At 44.0% G+C, this 20,706-nt stretch overlaps 3 protein-coding genes, 1 long non-coding RNA gene and 1 other non-coding gene across 6 annotated transcripts; 2 read left to right on the forward strand and 3 right to left on the reverse strand.

Moving 5' to 3' along the window:
- Positions 1-1,898: 1,898 nt before the first annotated feature.
- cacul1 (CDK2 associated cullin domain 1) lies at positions 1,899-6,899 on the reverse strand. The gene is made up of 8 exons (XM_086180202.1): positions 6,446-6,899; positions 6,108-6,234; positions 5,904-6,006; positions 5,721-5,816; positions 5,004-5,106; positions 4,762-4,851; positions 3,605-3,743; positions 1,899-3,491 (listed from the first exon to the last, which is right to left on the reverse strand). The coding sequence occupies exons 1-8, from the start codon at positions 6,768-6,770 to the stop codon at positions 3,452-3,454; spliced, it is 1,023 nt and encodes a 340-aa protein (XP_086036328.1). The 5' UTR covers positions 6,771-6,899; the 3' UTR covers positions 1,899-3,451.
- A 1,188-nt stretch (positions 6,900-8,087) lies between these two features.
- Positions 8,088-15,224, reverse strand: sirt1 (sirtuin 1). Of its 2 annotated transcripts, none has more exons than XM_086180426.1 (9): positions 14,791-15,224; positions 14,265-14,387; positions 13,919-14,154; positions 13,681-13,833; positions 12,018-12,165; positions 11,842-11,921; positions 11,057-11,240; positions 10,419-10,946; positions 8,088-9,605 (listed from the first exon to the last, which is right to left on the reverse strand). In XM_086180426.1, exons 1-9 carry the CDS (start codon positions 15,203-15,205, stop codon positions 9,319-9,321), a joined length of 2,154 nt encoding a protein of 717 aa, XP_086036552.1. In that variant the 5' UTR covers positions 15,206-15,224; the 3' UTR covers positions 8,088-9,318. The 2 variants fall into 2 exon arrangements, with proteins under 2 accessions (XP_086036552.1, XP_086036551.1); XM_086180425.1 differs by having other exon boundaries at positions 8,089-9,608; positions 14,791-15,164.
- Positions 15,225-16,020: 796 nt separating this feature from the next.
- dnajc12 (DnaJ (Hsp40) homolog, subfamily C, member 12) lies at positions 16,021-19,432 on the forward strand. The gene is made up of 5 exons (XM_086180427.1): positions 16,021-16,416; positions 17,350-17,428; positions 17,981-18,120; positions 18,207-18,351; positions 18,936-19,432. Exons 1-5 carry the CDS (start codon positions 16,339-16,341, stop codon positions 19,016-19,018), a joined length of 525 nt encoding a protein of 174 aa, XP_086036553.1. The 5' UTR covers positions 16,021-16,338; the 3' UTR covers positions 19,019-19,432.
- Positions 17,102-20,644, reverse strand: LOC147247849 (uncharacterized). The gene is made up of 3 exons (XR_015109427.1): positions 20,528-20,644; positions 19,897-19,991; positions 17,102-19,774 (listed from the first exon to the last, which is right to left on the reverse strand). It is a non-coding gene; the product is annotated as an uncharacterized LOC147247849 (long non-coding RNA).
- On the forward strand, positions 20,213-20,511 carry LOC147247850 (signal recognition particle RNA). The gene has a single exon (XR_015109635.1).
- Positions 20,645-20,706: the final 62 nt, after the last annotated feature.

Genomic DNA, 20,706 nt, shown 5'->3' on the forward strand with positions numbered 1-20,706 from the left:
ATTTTTTCGCTGATATCCTGGTGAAACAATTACAAAAATTCTAAAATCCTAATGAAGGTTTCAAATAGTCCCGCTGCAATAAGAGCATAACATGTAAAAAGACAATTAACAGGTGGATGCATGTGTGTGTAATGTTCTATTAAGAGAAGGCTCTGTTAAAAGAATTTCGGCATTTTTAAAAAACTAAAAAAACATAAATATGGGGCGGGGGGAGGGGGGGGGGCAATTCCACAGCCAGAAGAAGAAGACCTGATCCCCCCCTCCTTGGTCCTGGGGACAGAGGAGCAGGCTGTTTCTGGACCTGAGACTGAGGATAGAGGTTTGAGGAGTTCCTTGAAGTAAAGCGGGGGGTCATGTCTGTGGACACACTGACAGGTCCAGAGGAACTTAACCTGCCCAACTGGATTGATTGATGGATAAATACACTCTACTATTTAAGAGTTTGTTGTGACTGCACAATGTTGCATGTCCGGAGTCATCGTATGCACCACAGTGCATGTGACAATGTCAGTGACATCATAGTGACGAATGACGTTAAAGTAACAGCTGACGGCAAAAACTGCTGGATAAATGCTTAAATGTCCAAACGGCATCATTTAAGCCCTCGCGCGTCCGATCTCTGGTGCAGAGATGAAACATGAACACAGAGATTGTGGTTAAAAATCAGAGGATATCTGCTAAAGATAGATTTTATTTTAGCCTAATTCCAGCCTTCCTCTAGCCTTGACAGGGTATCAGGTTCATGCAGTGACACCACATCCGACGGGATTCACGCTGACTTTCTTTGCCCCGTCCACCTTTGACCAACACGTATGTGACGTGCCGTCTTCACACAACTTTTTGAAACTGGGCATGAGCAAGTTATTGAATACAGACATGAGATAGGGTACACATATGCTACTGACACTCAAATCAGCGCAATTAAGAGCAGCAGCGATGCCCTTCCAACAGACCTGAAGCTGCAGCTGTTGTGTACATTAATCCTTTGCAAACAGGCTCCAGGCCCACCAAGTCATATCTAATAATAGCCAGGAGTCAGTTTACATGAAGAAATTCAACAACAAAAAGTCTCCCTCATCTTGTGCGCCCTTTTATAATCGTGATTTCAATCAGTCACAACAATCATTCATCACATTAAACAAACAGATCTATAATTATCAGCAGTAGCGGCACAGACGATCGGGCCCCTGGATACACACAGCAACACACATCCAGCTCTGCTTAATTCAATTAAGTGGGAGCATAACATCCACTGTCAAAAATAGTCCGAGGTTTTCTGAGGCTATACACAGCCACCATCAGGAACAATCAAAGTGGGGGGTGTTTTGTTTTACCTTCAGATTAAAGCCAGCTGGCCTCTGGGAAGGGACTGCTAAATCCTCAGGGCGCACCTGTGCTCAAAGAGGGAGATTCCGGTCTTCCGGTAGCTGCCACCTGGGGAAATCTTGGACACAGGCAGCTGTCCAGCCTTCCCTGGGTTTCTGGTGCAGAGTTAACCTTGGAGTTTACGGGGAAATATGGAGGTGAGTAGCTAGGGTAACCTGTCACCAGTAAAAGTAGCAACATTTGTCAGTGCAGTGGCTACAGGTTATTTTGGGGAGGCCTGGCCCATATGTCTGGGTGGCGTCCCTGCTCATTGGCCAGCGGGGGCGTGCTGTAAAGGGATTCCACCTCCAGTGGTCCGTCAGAGACCTCCGTCCTACAGAATTAGAAGCCCCCCCTCACACACTAATGTCAACAGAGCAGATTAATTCATTTTCAAGCACTACGCCGCGTGGGTGTGAGACTGTAAACAAGGACCGGTGATTTCCTCTAAATTCAGCATCTGGAGCTGCATTCCAGGTCTTCATTGATTACAGAGAAAATAAATTGACAGCAAGAGATTTTCATAACAGTATTTCAGCCAAGTGGACTTTTATTGACTTATTTCAACAGGTTTCTTTCTTTGTTTTTCAAAACATGAAAAGAAAATGTGATAGAATCGTGGGAATCAACATAAAAATTCCAGTGTTGGCATCAGTGTCTCTCATATTTCCATAACTAGAAGTAAAACTGATGGGTGGAAAACAAACTCATCCCCGTGTCCTGATTAATAAAGTTAGTTTACTGAAGAAGAAAATGTGAGCCTGAGCATCTAAATTACACTTAAAACAGTGCATCAGATACTCCTATTCAAGTGAATCATTACACAAGAACGCCTCGCTGACTAACGCTAGCGGACGCCAACCAAGATGCAGAGACAAGCTATTTACATCATCAACCCCTCATAGGAACACCTCAAGTACGACTACCACAGACCTGCGACAAACAATATTTGCATAACCTTTGTTTGATCGAGAGTGTGGGGAGCCCTGGGGCGGTCTGGGGCCACGGTGGGACGTGTTCCCTCCGTTTAGTTTGTTCATATCCAAACTGGGTGGGGATTACTCTGATTATCGTGAATCTAATTTTTAACAGCAACAGCATAACTACACTGAGGGAACGTGTCATATCTCATGGCCTCAAAATATTAATTAAAAAAAAAAGATTTCTATGGCTGCTCCGGGGCTCCGTAGCTTTGTGAATTATTGGGTTCAATATGTTTACACATAATGGACCATTTAGACAAGCGATAAGATTGAGTGAATGGTCAAATACTTCTGTGGTTGCGGAGGTTTCTTGCTACTCTTAATGTCTCATAATATGGCGCTCGCTGCCTTTCCTACACTTGAAACAGGCTAAAACAAACACTTATTTTATTTTATTCTGCTCTAACAACCAAAAGCTTAAAATGTGTTAGTACAAAAAAACAACAACCACAAAAAAAAACTTCAGTGCCTCAGACAGAATACAACATTAACAATGTATTATAACAAAAATAAAACCCTAAAAAGTACTGCAAATCCTCTTTGGTGCAACTGGAAAATACAGTCCAGTTTACCAACACAGTAAAGGCAACATGAAAAAAGAGAACCATAGCGGAGGTCAAGTAAAAGAGTTGCTCCTCCTCCTCTTGTTAGGGTGACGCTTTACAGCCACAGTGGGATTTCTAGCGTTAACACACAGAAAGTTTTATTAGCAGCAATAGAAAGTCTTGATTAGCTTCAAAACGACTCACTTCCATGTTAAAAGGTTAGGAATGAAACACGCGTTATCAGCCTATCCCTTGACAGGATGGGATCACAACAGACACCAGGAAGGCACTCTGAAACATGAATAAACCAGCACACTTGACGGCATCCCACAGTATCTGAAGCCGGATACATCGAGGTTGCAGAGAAAAGCACCGTACGGACGATTGTGTGCTTTTTCAGTGCAGAAAATGGAGCTTCTGCTCAGCAACTCAACATCACGTTGGCTTTACTCTTCACAGTGTCCTTGAGTCGGGACTGACGTATTGTTAACATTGTACCTAGTGCAGTGAGCTGAGGGGAGGAAGATGGAGGAGGCACAGTAACAGTTAGCTGTGGTATCAGGAGTCATCGTTGGCCCGCTTACGAGACCGGTCACCTCTGAAAAACAGTGACAATGACCAAATTAGCAGTGAAGATTTAATACGCTGCTCTACCTGCTGTGAAGCGAATGCCGCTTGCAGCTGGTGACCATATGAAGGGCGCAACCTCACCGTGAAAATCCATTCATGGAGAGCTCCAACTGGAGCTTCTGGTCATGAGCGGCGTAGTCAGACAGCAGAGACTCCACAGCAGGAGGATTGATTTGTGGGATGAATCCAGAGAAGAGCGCTGGCGCTAACTGGGCCCACTCTGAAAGAGACAGTAGCCACCATGTAGGAATCCGGAAGACAAAAACCATGCAGGAAGCCAATTGTGACTGCTGGCAATAATGACACTTGATTTGTTGGACAAAAAGCACTTAGAATGGTAAAACATGTCATATATCCAAAATCCATCTGGCTGTGGATAAGACAGTAACTATGGCGGCACTGCTCTTCTTCAACAATAGGCTGTCTAGCCTCCTCAGAGCTGACTGAAGAGAAGACAGATACCCTTAGTTCTCTTCCATCAGGGAGCTGAGACCCACAAATACCAGCTGACCGCTAGTTAGCTTTGCACAATGAATGGTAGTGTGTGGAAAGTGTAAGCACACTTCACTCAAAAGGAATCAAACAGATCATCCTCTCTTAAAAATGTCTACCGGGTTTAGAAGCAGCAGTCTCTCTTGCGGTCATCCACAAATGTTTTCTTTTCTTGGCCAAAGTTTTAATGATGCATTTAGGGTGCGACGTCAAGTCACTGCGCCATCAGCAAAGTGATGAAATGACAGTATTGCATTAAATTGTTACTTCATAACTAAAGTTAGACCAAACCCCATTTTGATAATGATTCTGGAGAAATGTGTATCTGATTACTTGTCTCAGAGGTATGCTAACCTGCCCACCCACTGGCATTCATTGGTGCTAAGCTAACTAACCTATGGGGGCATCATGCTTTCGAGGTTGTCTGTCCATCCCAGTCTTTTCTAAGGAGTATCTCAGGAACGCCACACGAAAAGGTCTTCAAATCGGACACAAACGTTGGACTAAAGAGTGGAGTGAAAGGATTTTGACAGGCACGCTAATAGCACAATCTTACGCCATGACATGATGAGGTGATGATTTATCTCCAAAAGGTCAACTTCAATGTGACGTTATAACGCGGCGAAAACACACTTCAATGTCCATGCAGCACGCAGCGTTTCTGTTCCCTCTAAATCTGCGTCACGTGCTGCCCATTACGAGCGGTGAACTCTCAGGCTGCTGGAGGTCAAAGTGATACGACTCACCTGGCCGGAGGCTGTAGAGACCTTTCACCACACTGGCCATAGTTGATGGCTGCACTTCGAAGGGCATGGCGTGAGCTTTGATGAGAAGAGCTACAAGAAATACGGGTCAGATGTCACTTATGTGGTTTTTGGAGACGCTGGACTAAGTCCACTTACTTTTGACAATCAGAGAACTTTCCACCTGAGAACAAGCAGGTAGGTGATTTTGCTACGTCCTAACCAAAGCGGAGCAACATACTCACGCATCAGAGTGTTTATGTGTTTCTCTGCGATGTGATCGGCAAACAGGTTCATCAGATCCTCTCGGAGGTCTCTGTTCAGCTTGGACTCGATGTAGAACTTGTTCTGAAATCATTTTTGTACAGTGAAAAAAATGCACAGAAGTGACACCTGTGTTAACTTTTTCCCTCCCACTGAAGAGGTTTTCCGTCATTACGTGTTTTTACGAAGACACAGTAAAAAACATGGCGGCACCTCGCAAATTCATACTGCACTTCACGTGAGCCAAGTGAAGAGGAAGCTCTGGATACGAGGAGGGCACTGGTTTACGCAGCTGCAGCAGGCGGATGGATGTGCTGGTTGCTCAGGCTGAGAACTACCGTTTCTACTCTTACAGTATATAACTGAAGTTAACATTATGGGAGCAAAACATCAAAAACATAAAACAATAAAAACATGTATCCATTTCCAGTTTGAAAAATCACTCCTTTCACAACAATGTGTTTTTGACAGTTTTAGAGTCCAAAGAAGAAGAAGAAGAAACTTGAGTTCCTTTCTCTTTATTTATTTCATATTTTCAGGTTTGTTTGTTTTTTTCAGAATCATAGCACAAAATACTCTGGGGCTCTTGAACTATGACTGAAAATGTTGAACAGCAGTTGTAAAAGAGTTATAGAAGTTATTCCTGGGTATTATCATTTTAATTTCGCAATAACAACACAAGTTACAAAGTTACTTACCAAATACATAAACACCGGAACTATACATTGAAGTGAACCAGTGTACTGAGTCAGTGCAACGTTGAAGCTCTCAATAAAGTTTTCAGGTGGGCTGGCCTAGAAAAAAAGGGAAAATAAAGTATTCATCTGTGTCATAGTCTTTCTGTGCATCATTTATTAGGTTTAGCGTGTGCTGGTTCTTACTTGCAGATGTGCTGAGACCTGCTGTAGATGACCTGTTATTTTGGAGGTCAAGTCATTGTAGAGCAGCTCAGAGTGCTGCTGACACACACACTTGTAGACATAGCTGGAAAAAATAAAGTTATTCAGATGGTAAGAAAGTCAGTGGTCACATTTAAGAGTAAATCCTGCATCCGTGGACGGACGTGCTCTCCTCCAGATGCTGACCTGTAAATCTGTGCATAGGAAACTGAGATGTGGTCCGTTGGACTCTGAATGAGCAGACGATCAATGGCCTTCTCCAGGTTTGGCCAGTGGTTTTTCTGGTAGTCTTCCACCGCCATTGCATTTAGAACTGTGGGAGAAAAAGGAGCGGGCCAGGTGTTAAACCATCCCTAGTGCCCTCTCTCCTCCCAGCCTTCAGGGAGCACCAGTCTGTTCACACCAGCTACTTCCTGACCCACACCTGTCTCCGTGCTGCTTTCTGTGGCCGTCACGTGTCTTAATGTTTTTTCTCCGGTAAACAAATAAACAGAAACACTGCACTTGTTTGCAAGTAAACTTACAGAACTTGGAGGTTGAATCGAGGGTGAATTTTCCCTCGACTGGGGCCGGTGGAGCCGCGCAGTCACTCTCGCTCACTTCGCTGCTCTCACTGCCCGAGTCTGAGTCCATAAACTTTGACCCCCCGGTGGTACCACCGGAACACAGCTTCCCTCGACGAGAGCCCGGTTCCCCACCCGGTGCGGCTGCACAAACGGGCTGCGGGAGTGTCGTTACCTCCGTCAGCTGGCTGCTACGATACGTGCGGACTTTGCTGCTGCCGCTCGCGCACCGGTTGTGATTGTGGTCGTCTTTTACGTCCGAACTGTCAACGTCCATGGACTCCATGTTCACACTTCCCGTCAGTCGTTGAACATCTCCGATATTAAATGGGGATATAACAGTACAAACAGTCAGCCGTCTTCAGTGGGGTTCATCTCTGGGCTGCCGTGCGGATTTTTACGATACGTCGTAACTCTTTTCTTCTTCGTTTTGTAGCTGCCTAACAACATGAGGGTTCAACACTGCCACCCACTGGTGCGGAGGCCGGATCTGAATTTCCGTTTACAAACCTGTTGGCTCCCGAGATCTGAACGAATAGCAAGTGCGAATACGTACAAAAAAACTCAACAACGTTAACAAAACAAATAGAGAGGGAGCAAGAGAGAGAATATAAGAAGAGAATGTGGGCCAGAGCTTTGTGGAAATCCTTTTTTTCTATGATATGATACGAGTGCACTAAAACACACACAAAAAATTAACGATTTCAGATATATTGATTTGTGTAAATAAACCCTTTTCCCATACAATAATAATAATAATAATAATAATAATAATAATAATAATAATGATATAGAACATTGCAGAGTATCTGATTTGTTTTGGAAGGACTTCAGAAATTGGGTGTCCTATAATAGTATGGATGTGGCACCTTTGACCTACAATAGTTTTAGATATGGTTTCATAATGGAGGATAGAAAACAAGAATGTAACATAACTTGATTTTACTTGCCAAATATTTTCTACACAAATGTCAATTCTCAAAAACTACCCCACGTTTCACCATCCTTTTGAAGGAACTGCATCTTTATTTTGATTCATTAAAACTTATGAGAACGAAGAAAGCCCTATTGCTATGTGAACGTTTATCAGCCTTTACTTTTTGATTGATCCCCTGAAAGAATACGGAACATTTTTTTTAATTTTCCTGTTGTTCTGTTTATATTTGAATGTACCTTATAAATAGAACATTACGCTCATTTCTGGGAGGAATAACGTTAGTAATTATAATTAAATGGGTTTTTTTGTTTTTGAAATTTGCATTAGATTAAGAAAAAATCCTTAGGTAAAGATGACATCAACATCTCCGCCCTCCTGCACATGCGTACTTTAGAAACTCTCTTAAACCTGACACAGCTGATAATGAAGGCTTTTTTTAAAAATCAGCATATACTGTTACCACTCCACTCATGTGTGGGGACACTTGACGTGAAGCTTATTTACAATTTAAGGAGGAACTGCCAATGTGGGCTCAGTCGCGCTAGGGGGAGCACTCCTCAAATCCTCCCTCTGAGACGTTCCAAGTGGACCAAAGCAATATGATTAAGACATTTTAGAGACTGAGAATAAAATACCATAAGTGAATGATGAGTTTTTTTCTTCATTTTTGTTTTTACTGAGAACCCCAGAGGATAACAACTGCATTGATGTAAAAAAAAAAAAAAATCTGTAAACAAAACACTGTGTTGGCATGTGAATTATGTTGGCGTAGACATGTATCAAACAGGCTCAAACACTGAAGGTCTACCTACCAACTTGTCTTTACACGCAGCAGACTCATCCGCATTAACAATTTAATAACTGCTCTAACACTTGTGTTCTATGAAAAGTGACAAGGGCAGAAAAATCTGCTTCATAGGAAGAAAAAAAGGGCATTTTTCAATGTGAACACATTGAATATATTTCTAAGGCATATTACAGCTCTGTATACCTTCGTACAGATAAAAACTATCATCTACTCTTTGATGAGTATGTCTCACATCAGAGTATAAAAATAAAGAGGCTTGACCATATAAAGTAGCTGCCACATGTCAGAAGGAACACCTTGTCAATAGTTATATTTGAGGAGAAAAACATACAAAGCTTATAAGAACGTAGGAGCATGTGGATGAAGCGTTCTTTGGTCTAAACGTAAAGAGTACTGTTCCTTTTCTCCAGCATTTACCCTCATGAAAGACCAGAGCTCAATGGTTCATACTGCAGGTTAAACAATATATTCAAGTAAACCATCTGAGGACAAGTTGTGTCTGAATCTCACTGTTCCCACTATTTCGCATGCAGGCAGTGGATTTGTCAAGCCGTCATTTAGACCACAGTGGATATTCACTCTATGGACTGAGGTTGATGTTTGAGGTGTTAACTTGTAATAGCTGCAATTCAGGAGTTAAAGCTTGATCTACGCTTACACTTGTGGTACGCTGCAGAGGAGGAAAGTATCTGCTGAACTTCCAAACATGTGGACGAATACAGGAGATGGGAACGATGACAGAAAAGAAGAAATTACTACTGCCTTCTATTAGCATACAGTAGGGCGCTTCAGGAAACACATGAGACCAAACCGGATACAAAGAGGAAAAAAAACAAAAACAAAAACAAAAAAAACTTGCTCTGTTTTCACACAAGTTGTCACACAATTTCAGCTTTATGAAAAATAATAGAATGATGAGTCAAAAATATATGAAACATATATATACACACACATATACATACATACACGTATATACATACACATATATATACATATATACGTGTATACATATATACATACACATATACATATATTTGTATATATATAAAAAAAAGACAATTAGTGCTTTTTCGACTGGGTACTTTACATTTAAAGGTGTGTGGTGCTCTGAGTCTGTTCACTAGTACTGTCTGTCTGCACACTCGATGCGGCCTCGGTGGCTAACGTGTGTTGTATCGTGTCTCTGAGGCAGGTTTCTCCATCCAATACGAGTGCGGCGGCTTCCTCCGGCTCGCTCTCCTCTTCCACCCCATCACCGCTGCATTCAGACTCCTCGCTGTCGCTCCCGCAGGAGCTCGACGTCTCATCTTCGGACTCAGAGTAAACCTCCGCCCCATGGAAGATATAGTGATTTGGTGTTTGAAACAGGTACTGGCCTGCTGGAGAAAACAAATACATTCTGGTTAAAAATTTTAAAATAAAGATACAAATATGACCGAATGTAAACCACCATCTTTGTACAGAATATATGCATGAAAGGCCTTTTTTAGCTGAGTGGTATTGATCAACTCAGCGCAGCAGGACTGTGACTGGTAACTGTCCAAGCAAGCAGAGGTGATACTGTGGGGTGACATGAGAGCACTGTTTACTTGCTGTTGTTTGTTCCTTGGGCTACTTGATTACATAACCCTGCTGCTCTAGACAGAGACAATGCACCTGTGACCAGCCACTGATAGCGGACAAACAGTGCTGTTTGTAGGGCGGAAGAAGGTCTGAGCAGCAAAGTAGCAGGAAAGTCACCACATTTTCTACAAGAAATCTGGAAACCTGAAACATGTTTTAAATAAACACAAGGAAGTCCAATTTTCGTATGCGATATTTTAGTGGATGGCCAACCTGAGCTCTGACATTCTGTCTTATAATAACCAACAATCAGCTGCTTGTTCTCCTTTTTTCTCCAAATGATGACATAGGCATACAAAATGAGGAACCCCAGCAGCTTATTGCACCGCCGCTATGACGCCCAGCTACCTGGAGGTACTAAAAGTGTAGTGGAAACAGATGTCCAGGTAAAAAAAAGTGAGCTGATATGTGATTGAAAAACAGCTGGAGCGGTGAACTGGGGTCAGAGATCTGAGCTGATGCATTTCTCCCGATTTAGTTGAACATCTAATTGTAACAGTAAAGCGAATGTATTTGTTCTTATCGATGTGTCCCTTTCAAAAACAACCACGAGGCTCCACACTTACTCTCAAGGCGTTTGCTGACTGGGCTTCTGTTGATTCGACTCATCCAGCACCGTCTACGAAATTCAAGGTTGCAGGTTTGGCTCTTTCCTTCAGCCGCCTCTTCTTTCAGAGTGGCATCTGCCGGCAGCTCTGAGGGTTCTGCCGCTTCCTCACTGGAACACTGGGTGTTTGGACAAGGCTCTGGAGGTGTAATGTTATTCTCGGCAGTCTCTGTGACATTCGGACTCTCCCTCTCCTCTGAAGGCTTTGTGACTGAGTCTGTGTGGTTCTGCTTCTGCTCCTCCTGCACGCCGTCACTGGAAGCAGGCAAGGCCTCGCTTGGTGGCTGCTCTGGTAACCGCGGGGGTTTCTCCGTGATCTCAGTCAGTCTTACAGTGTTGTAACAGAGCTGCTCGAAGTCCCCACCCAATCGATGGCAGAGCTCATTGACAATGACATCACAGTCGCCAAGTAGCTCCACGTCAAAGTTGAGGTGTGGCAGCTGCTCCCTATTGATCAGGACCTGAGGCACTTCATGAGGAATAGAGTCTGATGGGAAGAGCAAAAGAGCAGTTGTACACCAAATCTTTGACGTCATTACAGGTGCATTAAAAAGAAGGGTCGCTTCATGCATAGCAGCGGACAAAGACCACACGTACTCGGGATGAGGGCAACTGGTCGGACTTTAAGTGACGAGCCGATGACTATCAAGAGGTCCACCTCATCTTTATCCTGCTTCATGGCTCTGTGGAACATTTCAGGAAGATTCTCTCCGAAGAAGACAATATCAGGTTTCATGATGGCCAGAGGGATATCAGGACACCGTGGACAATGGGGGACACACTGCAGGAGGAATTCCTTTGGTTAGCATCATACTGACGGGTTCAAGGAACACCAGGACTGCTTACAACTTTATTTTCATAGTGTCTGCAAGTCTGTAAAAACCAACAACATTCCAAAACTAAAACTATGTAGTTTGACATTCAGACTGTGCATTTCAGAAAGTAACTGCTTCCAAAACAATTGGAAAAGCCCATAAATCAAATGTCTTGTTTCCTCATCATCAATGGTGTGGATAGAAGACACTTGATGATGATGCCGATAACAGCAACCAACAACTCTTTTGTTCCCCTCAGTCCACAACAGGAAAAACACCATCCGCAGCAAATACTTGTGTCATATATCGGAGTTTGACCTATCTGCTTTGACAATGACGCCTTCAGTTCTTTAACTGAGACCACAAGTTGCTGTTACGAGTACTTTCATGGAGCAGACTAATGTGACCGGATGTTACCACGGGTACTACATTTTCCTTCATGTTGTTGAAAGTGTTCAGTTGGAAGGCTGAGTATGTACATGGAAATACCTTTATACAAATGCAGTTTATGAGTTTGACGATGCAGTATTCCATTAACATGTCCCTCAGCTTGTCACAAATACACACCTGGTTAAATATGTCTTCCCTTATAGCCTCGCAATCCACTTTGTATTTACAGACGAGACAGGACGCAGTTGCGAACGACCCTGAAATGTAAGAGTTGTCAAACCTTTATCAAAATCATAAACACAATGACACACAATTAAACAATATGAGATCCACGTATTAGTCACAGCACTCACCGTGACACTGGATAATTCTCTGAACTCCGGCCACTTGTTCTAATGTGTCAATGTTTTGTGTGTAATTGCGAAGCAGCTTCCCCTGTTTATCCAGCATCGATATGAATCTGTGACAGGGTGAAGGCTGGAACTGACCGGGGTAGATCTCCTGGAAGAGAGGTGACCAGTTCAGCGCGCGCGGCCAGAAATGTTCAGTTTTGTATGATCACTCACTTCACGCCTGTCCTCGCCTGTCTGCTCGCATCTGAGAATTTTATTACGTTCCCAACGGCAAAGACACTTTCTGTACACAAGAATTGTGATGAAGACTTACAGACTGTGACAAAATTAAAAGGAAGGATCACTATTAAAGCATCATAGTAAGGTCACCGGAAGAGTTGCCATACCTCTTGGCATAGATTCTACAAGTGTTAAGAACTACCCCCCCCCCCCCCCCCGGCCGCCCAAAAAAAACCAACAACCCTATCCCTCTATCCCTTTTTGGAGGTTCTGATGATTGAGGTCATGAGACATTGGTCCAAAAAAACAGGAAAACTGAGGCTGACTTACACCAAATATGGTTGAGGGGGTAGACAGTGGTTTAAGACTACAAGCTGAATTTAGAAGAGCACTCCACCTTTTTGGGAAATTAACTAATTTTCCATCCTACCTGTTACACAGATATCCTTCTCTTCTCCTCTGTGTGTGCATTAGAGACCTGCCGAGACCAGCTGACTGCTAGGAGGCTTAGCACAAAGCATGGTAGTGGATGGGCTATGTCGCACGGCTCTGTACAAAGTTGCCAAATACACTTTTTCATGCATGGTCACCTTAAAATAATCTGAATAATGCATAATATTCGCTGTGAAAATGTTAGTTAAAATTGTAGTATACTGTCAATACTGTATCAGAAACATAGCCTGAAGTAGTTCCCTGGCAGCGCAGTGATTTGACGCTGCACCTCAAAACTTCAGCCAGCACAACAAAAATGTTTGTTGCCAACTAGAGGAGTAAGCAGGGGTGAGGAGGATGACTTCTGGACAAACAAAGACCCTGTGCCAAATCTATATGAACCAGAAAATACAGAGGAGGAACAACAGGTTTTAGAAGCTGAGCTGGCCAGACACAGCTATGCTACCCAGCCCATCCACTACCGTTCACTGCGCAAAGCTAATTAGCATGGGGCTGGTCACTGTGGGTACTAATGCACACACAGGAGAGAGGACTGAATGGCTCCAGGGAAGACTGACAGTGAGCGTATAACCCCAAAAGTTGCTGTGTTCCTTTGAAACATAGCACCACCTAGTGGTTGCAAGAAGAAAGCCTTATATGGCAAACCTCAAAATTACAGCGTTGTCTTCAAATGATGTACAGCAGCATAGATATACATCGAGCGTGTCTTCTCGAGCACCACCCTGTGGATGCGGACGTTGGTGTTTACACCAAACTGAACGCACGGTCTGTTTCTCCGTGCAACATCTCAAATATTAGCAGGTTGCACCACCCTCCCGCTCTGTGGAGGAGCCACACGGTCCAGCGTGCGAGGGCCCACTTTGGGTTGGTCTGGCAGAGGCATGCATTCACCGGGCGCCACGCTGTTTGGGTTCACCCTTTAATTTGTCGACCCATTTGAATTTAACATTGAATTCAAGCGTGCACACAAACAAGCAAACATTAAGCAAACCTTTGCAAACTTGAAGAATGGCCTCGGATCCCGTCTGAAGTATTCAATGTCAAACATAGCTTGAGGGTCTGGAAGATCAGGGAAGTCCACAGCAAGCCGTGCATAAATTCCATCTCTGGAGCGAAAGTCTGGTATTCCACATGAAACCGACACCTGCAAAAGACATAGAGGCATTCCAGGTTCACAGCACGAACAAAAAAAATCCTCCACACTGTAGGACGTACAGGTGAACACGTACCCCAGCACCAGTCAGCACAAGGATCCTTTTACTTTCATGGAGGAGCCTGACAACATCTTCCAAGGTATTGATATCCTTCCGCTTCTTTCTTTTTGGTGGTTCTGATATGTTGATGATGATCTGCCATAAGGTCATATCGTCTAAATCTGGCGGGAGGACGGTCTCGGGGAGCAGCTCCCTCAGAATGGTCCTGGGATCCGTCTCTCTGATGTGTTGCTGGATGAAACTGTAGGAACCTGGCGGAAGACACAACATCCCGGCATGACTTTTAGACTGTGCTACTCTGTAAAACTACAGGGTCCAATAAGTACTCCAGAAAAGATACCACTTAAATCCACACTGGTACCTATTTGTGGCTGAGGGGTCCAGTCGCTGGAGCTCGCATGTGAGGATCTGTCATCGTCCTCGTTGATGTGGTCCGGTGTGACAGCCAGACCATTGGAGGGGAGCTCATCATGCCCAAGGAAATCTGAAATTGGAAAAAATAATCAATTTAAATCTAGAGATACGGCAGGCGTTTATTAGCCTTAACCTGCTCAATGTTAGTCCCGTGCTAGCCAAAAGGGTGAGTGCTGTCAAATATCCCAGTCTAGAGAATGCTAGGTTGCTATCAAAGTTGAGTAAATAACATAGTCCAATCCGTGAAATCTCCACGTCTCATAAAGACGGTGTCATTTTCTTCGCCTCAGCATTGCCTGATAGAGTTCAAACTGCCCTGCTATAAAACCCCTCCAATTCATTTAAAGGGTAGCTAACATTAACTCAATTACTGTTCAAACACTGCGGAATGTTAAGTTGGTAAAACAAGTACTACACGCTCCAAGCTGCTCGGAGTACTTCAAACTTTGCGAAATGCTGGTTTCCCTCCCTACCAGCTCCCTCCTCCTCCTCCACCGTCCCGAGTGCAGCGCTGTCGTCTAGTTTCCCAGCAGGTTTCTGCGGCTCGCAAACCAGCAGTCCCAGTCCATTGTTGTCTCCGCCTAGCGTTCCCGGGGCCTGCTCCACCGCCATCACCGGCTTTGCTTCCTTCTCCGCTGGCTGCGCACAATTCACCGCCGCCTCCCAACCCCCCAGGCCTCCGGAGACGCAGGAGAAAGGGTTTACTTCGGCGACTTTGAACCCGTAGTTGGTAACCGGACTCATTTTAGACCTTTTCGTGGCAGGTTCGTCCATGTCGGAGGTGCCTGAAAAGGCCGCTCCGAGACTGCTCTCTCCGTCCGCCATCTTCAGCCCGCAGAGCCGCCGAGCAGATCCTTCCTCTCGGACAGCTGGCTCATTTGCATACATCACGTGACTGGTTCTCCACCAGTAGTCACGACTTGAACGTCCCTCTTTTACGTCAGTGACATACAACCATAACAAAATGTTGCTGCCTTCAAATACTGTCAGAACAATTCCACAGGAAGCCAGACGCTCACGGGGGACGGTTAAAAGTGTTCAGCTCGCTCGAATCCAACTTTAGAATTTATTTTTGTCCTTTTAAATTCTGTTTTTAATTTCTGTTCAGTTCATCTTCTTATTTGAATTAGATTGAGACCTTAATCTTTATTCCGTCCTTCTTTCCTTGACTATTCATTGTATTTTGTCCTTTTTAAATCTATCGTTTACTCTTCACTTTATTATTTTAATCCCAGTCTCATGTGTAACACTTAATCTTTTGTTTAATTATTTAAAAACCGCTGACTTGAATTTAGTTTATCATTCAAAATATTCTTTTTTTTTAATTCCCCATCGCTAGTGTTTGTTTTTGTAAATAAAGTTTCTTCAGTTTCATTTCCTGCTTTTACTGTGTTTATTATTTGATCTTGGGTGGGAAAGTGTAACGTGTGTGTGTGTGTGTGTATAGCTCTTTGTGTTGCATTATGTTTCATAAAAGGTGCTGAAAATTTAAGTCTGACTTATTGATTGAAAAAGGCTGAGCTTTTGTTCACCGGTGGTTTGCTGTTTATTTTGCCATACCTCGAAACTAAAACAACCAGTACAACTGTATCGTACAGTAATATGTTACGGTCTACTTCTTTCCTTAATACTTTAATGTCCCTTTATTCGATGCACCATTAAACCCCGAAATGTGCAGCTGGCTGGATGCCTCAGCAGGACACTTGAATGCAACATACGTCACATGTTGGGGAAATTACAGCTCAGTTTCTTAAACAGCTCAGAGGAAATCTTCCAGAGGAGAATTTTAACTGTCTAGGAGCCTCCTTGTATACTACTGACAAAATAAATCACAGTATTTAGAGTTTTTTTGTTTGTTTGCTCGTTTGTTTCGTTTGTCAAGTGGCGACCCCCGCACCGCAGCGAAGGGGAGCCCAACCGCAGCAACCCTTGAACCGCCGGGCAGCTGTGGTCCAGGTCCGGGATAGGAGGATATCATCCAAGCTGCTCCTCTAGAGGAAGTGTTTAGCCTACAGATTTTTATGGAGACCGTTTTGAACTGCAGACCAGAGGATCTGGAGGATTATTACGGGTTATTAGGATGTGATGAATTGTCCTCGGTAAGTTGCTACCGGCGGGGTGACACGATGGCCTTCTACCTGTGCGCCACAGCACGTTGGCTTAGGACTTCGGAAGTGTAAGATTGTATAAAATGTTGAGTGTACAAAAAGCGACTTAAAAGCTTTACATCGGGAGGCTCTGAACCAAAAAAGAACCTGTTGCTGCCTCAGCTAAAGCTGTCAGTATAATCTGCGTTTCCATCATGTAAGTGGACAGTTCAGCGGGTTGTTCACATAATTTAACAGCGATGTGATGTGGACTCACGTCGAATCAAACAGAAATGACCACACAAGTACGAAAAATGTGCAGTAGGATGTCGTGACGTACCAGCTGGTGACTCACATGCACTCCAGCGCAGTTGAAGGCCTCGCAAAACCCGGATCAGTGTTGCAACTGTCCACAAATGCAAGTTTGGTAGTTTTCAAATCAAAGAGAGTGATTGTGTTTATGTTGATTCTCCTGAGTTTTGTTTAGTTTTACACTAAATTCACACACGCGGGGAGGGCGTGGCTTGTGTGAAATGTCACGTGGACGCACAATAAACAAATACATCTGTAACACATTTGAGCACGTTACTGATTGGCCTCAACGTTCCCGAATAAATGCCTGCGACTGCTACAACAGCATTAGTTAAGAGACACCAATATTTCTACAAATTACTCACACCAGCCTATTTGCATGTTGTGTTTGTTTACAGGAGTCAACTTATCATTTGTAAGCACAAAGATGTTTTCATGGTAAAAGGCGCTAAGTTTGTGATTGACAGATACAAATCACCCTGCATTTATTTGTGTTTTGCAAGTTAGGAAACTTGACATTTGTCAAAGTGTTCAAACGTCATCGCTGGTACATTATACATAATTTGTTTTGATTTATTTCACAACTTTGATTCAATCTATGCAAATTAAATGTATATGTTTTTACCCTTACAGACGGAACAGATTCTCAATGAATACAAGGTCCGAGCCTTGGCGTGTCATCCAGACAAGCACCTAGACAACCCCGGAGCAGGTAGAGTTGTGCGCTATGCTGCTGCAGCCCAGCTCGTTTGTCAGGTGAAAGTATAAGACAGATTCGTTTCAGATTTCTACTTTGTGACACTGTTTTCTCTCCAGACGTCCTGGAGAAGCTTTAAAACTGTTCATCCATTTTCTATACCACTTATCTGTTAAGGGGGGGGGGGGGGTCTGGAGCCTATCCAAGATTATATTGGGTGAGAGGTGGAGTTCATCCTGGACGGGTCGCCAGTCCATCAGGAGCAATTAGGGGTTCAGTGTCTTGCTCAAGGACACTTGGACATGGTCACCTGAGGAAGTGAGGATCAAACCAGCGACCCTTTGGTTGCTACCCGCTTTAAAACTAAGTTTTTAATTTTAAATGATAATTTATTGCCACTAAATCTCCATTTTCTGAGTCACCCCGCATCAGTAAACGCCTCTTTCTGATGTCTTGACTTCAAAGCGGTTTGTGCTAATGATGAGCTGCTTGTAACTGCACATAATGAGGAGGTTATTTCTGCTGCTGCCATTGTGTTCCATGATGCATTTTCTCTCTTCCTGATAGTGGCAGACTTTCAAAAGCTACTGGAAGCGAAAGAAGTTTTATGCAATGAAGCCAAAAGGAAAAACTACGACCTTTGGAAAAGGAGCGGAGTCGCTATTCCATTCAGTGACTGGCAAGCCTTGAATGACTCCGTAAAAACGGTGTGTAAGGTTGTTTTTTTTTTTACTTTTATCATTTCACCTTCAAATAAAATACCAGGTGACATATTTTGTCACCTGTTTTGCAGTCAATGCACTGGGCTGTGAGGAATAAGAAGGAACCGATGCTGGAGGCTGCCAAACCAGACTCCCCAGTCCCTGGTCATGCAGACGACCTTCATCGTGAGCAACAAGCACCGGGAATTCACCCATGTGACGAAACGACATCCTCAAGTAAATCCATTTCAGGATGTTCTGCAAAAAAACAAAAAACAAAAAAAAACTGAAATGATTTTAATATACAAGGTACAAAAAAAAACAACAAGAAAAAAACAGCTGCATCCAACAAAACAAAACCAGACTCTCACAGTCGCCCGTGCTGCACTGATAACTGGGTGTCTCTCTGGCCTGCAGAGGCTGCTGCAGGCTTTGAAGGCAGCTTTTGACGCATCTCACTCAGTTTGTAGCTTCAGACTGATGCAGCTGAACACCCCCCCCCCCTTTTTTTTTTTTAATTTAATCCAGTAAAGTCCACCTGGGGTCCAAAATGGAATTCTGCTGCTGCTATGCAATAAAACTGCTGCTAAGCTGTTGTGGTGAAAATTAATGAATAAAATAGCGATTATAATTTTGACACATCTAAAGGTTTTGCCATGTTTTATGCTGACTATGTTCTACGCTTACACAGCGTGATTGATACATGGTGAATGATATGATTGATGTGTTTCAGAAGCCCGTCTGATTTGTTACTCATGAAGCAAAATCTGTTGTCTGCGTTTTATCCCATCTTCTGCTACTAAAACGAACTCTCTTTCCAGGTGATTACTGCCACCTGCACTTCCGCTTGGCTGCTGACTCACCATCTTGTCTACTGCGGAAGTTCAGAAATTATGAAATTTAAAAGGATATCACAAAATGTGTCTGCATTAGTACCCTGTAACCATGGTGTGAAGGTGATGTAGCTGTAGCCTCGTTTCTGGCCAAACCCGGGGATATTAATCTAAGCGTGGAATCGGTTCATTTGAATGTGTCGTGTTGTTGTTGTCTGTCTTGCTTGATTGTTATCTTCATGAATGCAAAATGGAGAGATGATGAGAACTGATACTGTGCCACCGTTAAAGCTGTACTGATGTGTATACTATTGCCAATTGTCGTATTCATTGATTTATTGGGAAATAAATCTCTTATGTGTGGAATTTAATGTCTTACGCCATACTGGATGTTGGGGTGTCGACGTCATCCGTCGTCATGTGTATTTGAGTGTTCTGGTGCCGTCTGCCTGCACACAGCGCCAACTGACCTCAGCCTCTCCTGCAAGTCTCCTCGTTTGAACCGTTTCACCTGTCGATTCTGTCAGCTCGCTGCTTTTAACCATCAAACTGCTCACACAGCTTCGAGCTCTCCCATTTACTTTTGACGGCTGAAAACATTTCACCTCTCTGACTGAAGGCGGCTGGAGTTTGGACACAGAAACGATCTCACGTATAAACTTGAAGTCAGTGTCTGACTCAGTTGTTGAGCTTTCAGAAGCATCACGCTGAGCTGTGGACATTTGATCTGGTGACGTGGGCGAGGCTGCAGTTACTGATGGTACTTCCAAAGGGGGGGGGGGGGGGTTGAAAGGCATCAGCACATCCGCCACAAAGGTCCGATGTCACTGAATGAAAGTGGAAAAGTGGAAAGATGTTGAGAAGCAACGTGAGGCTGCGACTGTGGGACGCCAGAAGATGCTGTATGACTTGATGACATCATGTGTGTTAAAACCACAATCCCACACACCGCTCACTGTGTCCCGAATCATCCGGGTCTCTGGGTTAGGGTTAAAACTTGCATCCTGACCACACGAGCCCTCCTCTTCCTCTTCTCGGGTTTAACTGGTGGTTGCAAAAACAAAACATTGATGACTTAATACCACCTGCTGGTAAACATTACAACTTCTAATACACGCTTAAAATAATCATCTTCTCAGATAAACAAAACAATGGATTGGTGTGTTGTTGTTTTTAAAGATCATTGTACAACCGCAGGGAAATTTAAATAAAGAAAACAGATGAAAAACTGCTCGCTAAAACCTCCATCAATCCAAGGTCTCCTCGCCGGGTGCGGTGGCGCGCGCCTGTAATCCCTGCTACCGGGAGGCTGAGGCCGGAGGATCGTTTGAGTTCAGGATCTCTGAGCTGCAGCGGACTATGTCGATCGGGTGTCCTCGCTAAGTTCGGTATCGATATGGTGCTCCTGGGGGAGCTCGGGGCCACCAGGTCGTCTAAGGAGGGGTGCACCGGCCCAGACCGGAAACGGAGCAGGTCAAAGCCCCCGTGCCGCTCCGTAGTGGGATCGCGCCTGAGAATAGACGCTGCAGTGCAGCCTGAGTAACACAGCGGGACCCGGTCTTTTACTGCTCTCTACTTACCACAAACACGTGTGACGAAACACACGCCCTCAACGTCACGTCTCTTAAACGTCACAACAGCTTTTCAGATTTCGTCTCCTCAGCATTTATACTTTCTGTAACCACAGCTGTTTGTTTGCCCTCCACTGCCTCCTGCTGGAGGAGAGCAGCAACTACTATCAACCCACCAAGCAATGAAA

This window comes from Aulostomus chinensis, chromosome 16 (genome assembly GCF_037954235.1).
Source record: "Aulostomus chinensis isolate RoL2024-O1b breed Wild chromosome 16, RoL_Achi_v1.0, whole genome shotgun sequence".
Classification (NCBI taxonomy): Eukaryota; Metazoa; Chordata; class Actinopteri; order Syngnathiformes; family Aulostomidae; genus Aulostomus; species Aulostomus chinensis.